General features: G+C 37.7%; 1 protein-coding gene and 1 long non-coding RNA gene across 2 annotated transcripts; both read right to left on the reverse strand.

Annotated features, from left to right (window-relative positions):
- Window positions 1–4263: 4263 nt before the first annotated feature.
- LOC140275023 (C-type lectin lectoxin-Lio3-like) lies at window positions 4264–6775 on the reverse strand. Its single transcript, XM_072370415.1, has 3 exons — window positions 6198–6775; window positions 5910–6012; window positions 4264–4322 (listed from the first exon to the last, which is right to left on the reverse strand). The coding sequence occupies exons 1-3, from the start codon at window positions 6585–6587 to the stop codon at window positions 4309–4311; spliced, it is 507 nt and encodes a 168-aa protein (XP_072226516.1). The 5' UTR covers window positions 6588–6775; the 3' UTR covers window positions 4264–4308.
- A 918-nt stretch (window positions 6776–7693) lies between these two features.
- Window positions 7694–8613, reverse strand: LOC140275091 (uncharacterized). The gene is made up of 3 exons (XR_011908388.1): window positions 8572–8613; window positions 8298–8335; window positions 7694–8169 (listed from the first exon to the last, which is right to left on the reverse strand). It is a non-coding gene; the product is annotated as an uncharacterized lncRNA (long non-coding RNA).
- Window positions 8614–8888: the final 275 nt, after the last annotated feature.

The following is an 8888-nucleotide window of genomic DNA, read 5'->3' on the forward strand; positions in this document are numbered from 1 at the left end:
ATTTTTAATAGGATACATCGGATGTGCAGGACATTAAAGAGTTCAGTTTAACATTTATTTAGTTGCACTTAAAGGCCAAGGGCTATGGAACCCTTTAAAACTCACTTCCACATGATGTAGCTGTAATTTAGCCAATAATCAACAACACGAGGACACATACACACTTATACACAAACTTCTCTGTTCTGTCGTTTCATCCTCTTTGCTTTCAGTGCATAGTTACTTTATTGACCATTTTGTTCACCTTACCAATCACCTACAGCAAAACGCACCTGCATACACACAGTTAGACAAGTTTTTACTGCACACTCCTTGGTTCCCGTTCATCCTCCCGTTGCAGCCACAGCCGACAGGAGTGGAGGAGACTAACTGTGATTTAGTGGCAGTATAAACTAGAATACCGAGGCCCGCAGCTCAGCTTTATCAGCAGTGCTCCATCTTGCCGTTGGGGACACAAAAACTCATTTAGGGTGTTGCCAGAGATGGTCTCACACCAGCTGATAGTGCAGTTGAATTATTGTTGTGCTGTGCTCTTTTATTTCTCTCTGTTTGTCTGTCTGTGTGTATGTGTTCACGCCTTAAGGTGCGGCAGCAGGTGGAGAGAAACACAGTGTAACTGTCAGATATTTTGAATTGTCTGTAAATACACTGACTCCTGCCAGCATGGGCTATTGTTCATTATCTGAATGCAGACGAACACGCTGACAGGGCTCGTAATGACAAACATTAACTTGAAGACTTCAGGGGTTTCTCAAAGTTCTACAGAAGCACAGGTTTCAGCTCATGTGTCTCAAACCATCCTTGTCTAATACTTCATATTGTGCTCTAAATGGCTCAAGGTTCACAATGGCAACTTGAAACAACTGGATTTAGTAGGAGCTTTGGCAACCTGGGAAAGGGTGGAGAAAGAATGTAGTGGCTCTTCGAATACGTTCTTCGGCCCCCTCATAAATCTTATTCAGAAGTTATTGTCATCTGATAAGATTCAAGCCATCATCTGAAAAATGTAGTTTCCTGGTGTATCATTGCTTTCTCCAGAAATAATCTCTAGTGCCTGGGGAATTCTGCATTTGACCTTTTTTCAGTGACACAAGCAAGAACTGGGTACTTTGTATGAGCAGAAGCTACTTAGATTAAGTTTATCAGGAGAACAGTCCAATGGGAAAACCTTTAGAGTACTTCACACTGTTTGACTGACAGCTGATCTCTGAAAGGGTCAGATGGCAGCCTGCCTTCTTTTGGGATGCTTCTTAATTACAAGCTGAGGGAATTGTGCTGACAGAAAGCTCTCTATTAAGGACATTTGTACTGATTAGATCATCCGCACGGAGAAATGTGTTACTCTGATAGTGACAACTTGTCTTTTAATCCATTTCAGTTAGACATAGAGTCTAAGTGCAAAAACTAAAACTAAGGATTCGGGCTCTATAAGATGATTATCTTTCTTTTTAGTCTTCCATATCATCAATGTTTGTCATCCCTGCTGATTTAGCATTACTGCATCCACCTATTCTCTCCACTATCATTTCAGTTTAAAGATGCTCAAAACTAAACACAGTTTGACACAGCATTTGAGTAATTAAATCCATAAGATTTATTATAGTGATATACAATACAAATTGGGTAACATTGCCCTGGGCCAGGTTCAGATTGTTTGCTTACTCAGTTTTTGTTTTTTGCTGACTGTCTGTATGAAACTGAAGAGAATATAGTTTTTTTTTCGGTGCTCTTCATGCAGGCTGAACAACACTTTAAAGGTCAAAGGATGCTGTAGATAAGGTGTGTGCACAGAGTAGCTGCATAGCCTACTCCAACCATGCAGTGGAATGACACACCCCTCTCCAGAAGAGTATCTACACTGTGCAGCAACATGGACAATAAGACTCATGATTTGTCCAATGCAAATGGACCCACTGTGTTTACATTCTGTGGTTATTAGCATAAAGATAATGCTTTCTTGAAACTTAAATGTTATAACCTGTAATTGTATTTAGCCTGTTAGGAATGCAAACATGATCTCCAGTACTCTGTTAATGTAGCCTCATTCCTTTTTTTATTGCCCTACCCATCCATATATAGTCAATTCAGTGCTCATACTCACATTCACAAGTACTACCCGATTTTAAAAAAAAAAGAAGCTTGTGAAAAATGTGAACAGGAGCCGGATGCGATGGTTGGCAATGTGTATAAGCCTCAAATTGAACTTAAAAAGGTACAAAAACAATGCAGTACCAACAGGTTTGGTCTGGAAACAAGGATGTTGGTCCAAATGCTGTATACTGCATATTGTTCAGCATTAATGGTGCTTTCTCAATTTTTGAAGTGATACATGTGTAATTTTGTGCTCCAATAAAATCCCAAATGCACATTTGTGAATTGTGTTTATGACAACCCTCTCCTCTTTAGCCCAGAGGATGTCACGTTGGGTGGTGGTGGCGTGATGAAGGTAGGACCCAGATGCAGATGTTTCAAAAGCAAAAGTTGATATATCAAAACCTAAACTATGGAAATAAGACTACGACTAAACAAAACCTGACTGTGACAAGGAAAAACATGGGGCTAAACCTGACAAGACCAAACCTGACGTGACATGAGTAGCAGTAACCTCATGGTGAGGATCTGGCAAAGTGTGTGAGGAAACCTGGAAACTAAATACTGAGGAGGGTGATTGGTGATGGAGTGCAGCTGAGGGGGAAAGCACAGGCGATGTGAGTGAACCTGATGGCAGGGCAAGAGAAACTAAAACTAAAGACTATACCAGGGACTTAAAACATACCAAAACTAACAGACGTGACAGAGGATGCAGCATTTAGGATTTACATACAATATCAGATTTTGAGATATCAGTTTACTATGCAGTTTTCCACCTCAGTTCATCTTAGGCCCAGTGTTCACCAGCATTCATGTGTCATATGTTTTCCTTTCCTTCTAATTTTTACATCTGAAATACTCAGACTTATTGGATACTTGTTAAAAATATATACCCAGTCATGTAACTGTCCTGTTACGAATTAACCTAATAAATTGTTAGAAGCTTGATTATCTGACTTTTTTCTTCATAATGACTGACTTTACAAAGTTACAAACTTTTTACAGCCCATATGTCTCATCTGTCTTTAGATGTATAGCTGGTACCACAGTGAGCGTTTTCACAAAGCTCACTGCTCATTTCATTTGACATTTTTGTTCTACTGCCAACTGAAAATGTGGTTTAAATCATTACTTTTTTTTAATCCTGGCATCTATGTCTTGTAACTTAGCTACAACTTGTGCTGTATATGTAGTAATATAAATAAAAATCAAGTACTGTTAACACTATACTTTATGCAACCAAGGACAAAAATAATCGAAACACAGCGACATAGAAATACAACTATGGTAGGATGTATGATTGCAGAGCTACACAGATACACCACTGCACACCAGCAAGAGCTACAGCAAAGGCTCTACACAGAAATATAGATTCAACTTTAGACTAAATGTATAAATTAGCATTATCTATCATGTAGACATGAAACCACTGTTTAGTGATGAATGTCTTACAAACAGCATGGGTTACACTATCTTGATTTTACTGCTCTATTTTAGGTGTAATTGATTAGGGAGAGTCAGCTTAGTTACTTCTGTCAAACATATTCAATCTTTAATTCTGAGTCTTATAGTTGAGAAAAATTTTTAAAAAATAATGAAAACAATAAATGCATTTTGAAAATATGTAATATTTAATAAAGTATCACACAAAAATATGGGATTTGTTTCAGAAAGAGGCATTTTGTGCAAAGAATGACATGTGATAATGCTTTAGTGTTAATTATGCATTCGGTCCCACAGTTCATTGTCCGAGAGACATATCTAAACATGAAGCACTGAACATTGAGGGTGGGAGTAAAAATGACGAACCTTAAAAGGACTCTACGAGCACTCATAAAACATTTAAATGTAACATAAATGACATTCATGTGATTATATTTCTACTACTTTTAAACTTCACGCATGTTTCAAGATCACATGCAGACATCTTGTTTTCTTTAGGTATTTTAACTGCAAACATGCTATAAAAAATTATATTGTGGATACTTAAAGCAATAATGCTTATGTAAAGGGTCAATCAAGTTATATGATGCTCTGTGCTGCATCTACTGAGTATGACATAAGATATACATGGTGAATATTAACACAAACTTACAGTGACAGGGTAGAAAATATGTAGTTAGACTCAGGAAGTAGACAGAAGCACTGTATTGCAGTAGAAATTAAATGTATGAGTTTTAAATTAAAGATGACGATGTTCACTGCACAATCACACGCTCAGTTTCCTGACCCTAAAAGTAGACAGTGAAACAGACAAAATATATGACAGGTCATTTAAAGGTACAGTTTGAGATTACAAAAAGAAAAAGTATTTGCTTTCTCTAAACAAACTACATTAGCATAGTCACATCCCTTTCATACCCTCTATCCAGTAACTACCCACATCAGCCTTAGCTTAGCTTAGTTTAGCTTAGCATAAGTAAAATGGAAACAGACTGAGGCTCCTGGACTGGCTTTCAACATTGATGAAATTCATTGTGTGGTAATTCTGAATGTAATTAACACCTTACATCTTGTTTGTTGAAGAGTCACAGAAGCTTAGTGCAAAGATGTGACTTTACAGAGGTTTATGCTTAAGACTTACTACATAGAGGCACATATGCTAGCTGTTTATTTGTTCACAGAACAAAGTTAACTTTAGGGGCTGTTTGAGTTGATATAGGTCCTTCATATGTGACAACAACCTAATTTCATTTGTTTTCTTGAGAAATATGCCTATTGTTTTCTTGATATTACAAAATATAGTAAGAAAGTTGAGGTGATAATGGTGTGTGGTACCCGTGTTAACACCCTAATATCATCATTCAGTCTTGCTGTCATGACAGCTGGATCTATAACATTACGTCACGATATGCGTGAAATTAGGTTTGCTGCATTGACTTTGCACCAGTGAACATTATGGATAAGAGTTGAAACAACTCTGCAAACGCTTTAGCCATTAACTGACCATCAGGCAATCACTGTTTAAGGTGAAGGAAAAACTAACGTCACAAGGCTGAACTAACAACATATGAACCTGTTACCTTGAGAAAACAAGTCTTGTTATTTTGAGTTGATAGCATATCTTTATCCATTATCACCACAAGACAAGCTTTGCTATGTTGGGATAATAGTTTGGAAAACGTTTATGTTAATTGAGATACTTGAGCGAATTCTTTCTGAATGTCATGAGATTTTGGGCTAATTTGCTTTCACAACCAGTCTTCTGTCATACTTACAGCAGTATAATTAATTACTGACAAGAATTAATGTGTAAATCATTCATAGCTTAAAAGCAATTAATTAATTTTGCAATTTTCTAAGTTTTGTGGTGTGATACGAAGGGATATCCAAAATCCCCAAAAACCTTTAGCTCTGATAGATCAACTAAATTCAAAAATAAAAAAAATAACTTGACCTCATCCAATGTTAAGAGTTCCATTATGGAAATGCATATCTATTGGTGTATTTCAAGATAGATTATTCCTTGTTGGCATGTTTAAACACAATTTAAGAGAATTTGCAATGAAAAACATTTGTTTTATGTAAGCTATCTAAAGGTGAAGTTTCTCTGTGATATCTCTGAATTAAAGTTTGTTCTTGATCAGCCGTAGCGCCTACCATGCCTGCCTCCAAGGTAGCTGACAGGAGCTGTATGTTAATGACACAAATATCTTTAAATGAACTTCAAGCACACTAAGCAAATTTTGAACTTGTGGGACAGTCCACAAATGTCATGGGACGAATACAAAGAACGATAGCATACTCTTTTGTTTTCGACCAAGTGACAGCCCTACAAATATGGTCCAGAGGTCATAGGTGAAACAGGTTATTCATACCTTGTTTCTTCTCCTTCTGCTCCTGATGGAAAGTCTGCCCATCTGTCTGAATCCAGCGGAGTTTGAAGTCTGCTAAGCCATGACTCCCCAACTTGTCATGTAGCTGTAATAAAAATAAAACTACACCGGTTTTACATCATCATTATAAACTTATAAACTCATATGCGTCCTTTTCAAATTCAAATTCTGCCATAATTTCTTTTTACAATAACCTAAGGCAGAAGAACAAACTGCAATTGTTAGCCAGGCTAATAGGCATTATGTTAAGCATATTCAGAATAATTGTACCTGCTCCAAAATCTGCTGCTGAATGTCAGGATCATTCAGGTCAGCCTCAGACTGGAAGCGCAACTTGAATCTGCTCTTTGGTGCAATCAGACTGTGACAAACAAACTCGTGCTTCTCCTCACAGTCAGCATCCCACCACGTTCCTGTGGCTGTGTTGATTGCAGCACATGAAGTCATGGTGGTGCCACTGTTGTCAGGTTGGCCCTCGTTCCAATTTGTAAAGGTTGCTGGGCTCTGATCAGACCAGTGAGACCAGAGATTTCTGTGGAGACCGATCCAGGCGTTTCGTGACAGGAGTGGGTGAATTTTTTCATTCTCAGTGAAGTCTCTCACTCTGGCTAGATCAGTGTATTTGGACCTACAGTAGTTCTTAGCCTGATGCCACATCATAAAAGTGTTTACTAAAATGTTCTCCGATGTCTTTTCTGTAGAAAAAAAAACAGAGAATCTGAAGTTAACCTTGATTACGTTTTTATGTGATATTTCTTTGCTTATGCTGTATATTAGTATCTGGTATCCTAAGTCACATCCAAGTGTTGTTCAAGTCCTGGAAAACAATTAATAACATTAATGACTCATGCTGCACAGTGGGATATATCAAAATTTGATATAATCTCTCGCCATAACAATAAATGAAATAAAACAGCAAAACTCAAGTGGTGGCGATTCCTAATTTCCTATTCCTATTTTCTGTGCCACTGTCAAGTGGTCAAACTTTTATCGTGCTTAACTGCTTGAATCTGTGTCGTTACGATCAGTCATAATTTAATCACAATTTTTATTACATTTTTAAATGAGTTGAAACCCTTTAAATGATGTTTGCAAAAACAATCGATTGAAAGATTTTCCTAAAATATTTCATTTTGAAATGGTTTTTAACAGATTGCGAAATGTTGAATAAATTCACAACAAATCTGAATGTAGCTATGAAGTGAAGACTAACATTTTATGACATTTCAAGTTGAAACGTAATCAGGATCATGCTTGTATGGAATGTGTTGCAACACAAAATGAGTTCCTAGTTGTGACTCCTGACTGCTTGTTTATAACTCTGATCCAATCTGACTCTTTTAGTCATTTCTCAATTAGCTGCTCACACTCATGTCTACTGCTTCTGATTTGCAGCCATATGTTGACTGGCTTGGTTTAGTTAAGCTGGGCCTAAATCTACAGTTTCACAGTGACTAGAGAGGCAGAGACAGCAGACAGAAAGGTAACAGTGAAGGAGGAGGATTACAGAGTTTGTTAACAACTGATGGTATAATCCTGGACATATCAGTGTTGAACTGTCCATGTTGTCTATTGAGAGAGCTCACCTGTGTTACCTGCCACTAAGACCTCAACCCACTGATGGAGACGAGGAATGAAGAGAAGATTTCTCCCACACCTTCCGTCTCAGCTACACTTGAACTTTCTACATATTTGACAGTTGATTAGATTTAATTAACGGGATTTAATTATAATTAATTGAACTGGAATTGAATTACGCCGCTGTCACCTTTCTTCTGCCTTGAAAGTTCCTGAAAACATTTTTCTTTAGAAATTCCGTTAAAGCATTTGTTAAAAAGAAAAAGAAAAAAGGAAATCATTCTACCATCAAAGCAGACTGAGGGCCGATCTGTCTCACAGTTTTCGTCACGCCAAAGCCCATCACTTTGCATCACTGCACAGCTCTGGTTTGAATCTCTATTGTCAGGTTGACCAGATTTCCAGTCGCTGAAATCTATATTATTATTGAAGTCTGCATCTCCAAGCGTCCACTTCCACCTGATCATGTCGTCATAAAGCCCGATCCATGCGTGTTTTCCACTGTCCTGGATTGCACCGATCAGCCTGCCGTTGCCAGCTTGGTTATCTACTGTGGCCAGGTCAGCGTACTCATCTCTGCAATACTTCTGAGCGTCAGCCCACGTCTTTGGGCTCTTCACATAGTGGTACTCTTTAAACAAGTCAGTAGACAGAGCAGAAACTCCTGATGGAAAAGAAGGGTTATTATCAAAAAACAATTCCTCCGTGATAAAGCCACAGTGAAAAGAGGGGAAATATAGAAAAACAAAAACTTCATGTGGGGTTCACTCTCTTACACGTACAGACACTGACCTGAGAATGTGAGAACAAGCAGCAGCGTCTTCCTCATCCTGAACGATCAAAACATGCAGAAGCTTTAGAGTTTTCACTTATGTGAACATGAACAAATAGGGCACATGTCATATTTTTACACGCAAGAGGACATTCTTTTTTTTCTTTGTTTTTCTTTGGTTGAACTGCAAATAAGTGCCGTTGATTTCCAATCTCTGACATCTCACTCATGGCATAGAAAGCTGCAGAAAAGAAGAAAACAGATCTATGGCTCAAATCAAAATGTTAGGCCTACCTTGATCTGAAAAAGTTCCAACTGGTGTTTCAGACACATCTCAAACCCGGGGATAGAATTCACACCCTTTTATTCGGTTTCTCCCCTCCTTCTCTAAGGTAATTATGCAAACCCAATCTTATTCATTTGCTCCTGTCATTAGAACAGGAGGTAAACACATACAAATCAAGCTGAAGAAATTGAGTGTTTGACCTTAAACTTGGACATTAAGAAAATAACAACCAAAAGACATTTAATGTCCATACACAGTGTTGTTGACCCATAAAAATGTATTTAAATCATATTGTTTTCCTCTTGTGGTGGAAAAAAATAATATT

Source organism: Leuresthes tenuis, unplaced genomic scaffold (assembly GCF_036924035.1).
Source record: "Leuresthes tenuis unplaced genomic scaffold, fLeuTen1.0.hap1 SCAF_18, whole genome shotgun sequence".
Taxonomy (NCBI): Eukaryota; Metazoa; Chordata; class Actinopteri; order Atheriniformes; family Atherinopsidae; genus Leuresthes; species Leuresthes tenuis.

What these genes read in the sequence shown, in the direction of transcription:
- LOC140275023 (XM_072370415.1), bottom strand. Translation starts at nt 6,587, where the DNA reads ATGATGTGGCATCAGGCTAAGAACTACTGTAGGTCCAAATACACTGAT. An exon ending in AGCAGCAGATTTTGGAGCAG is followed by an intron (nt 6,013 to 6,197) that starts GTACAATTATTC and finishes TTTTTATTACAG; the next exon opens with CTACATGACAAGTTGGGGAG.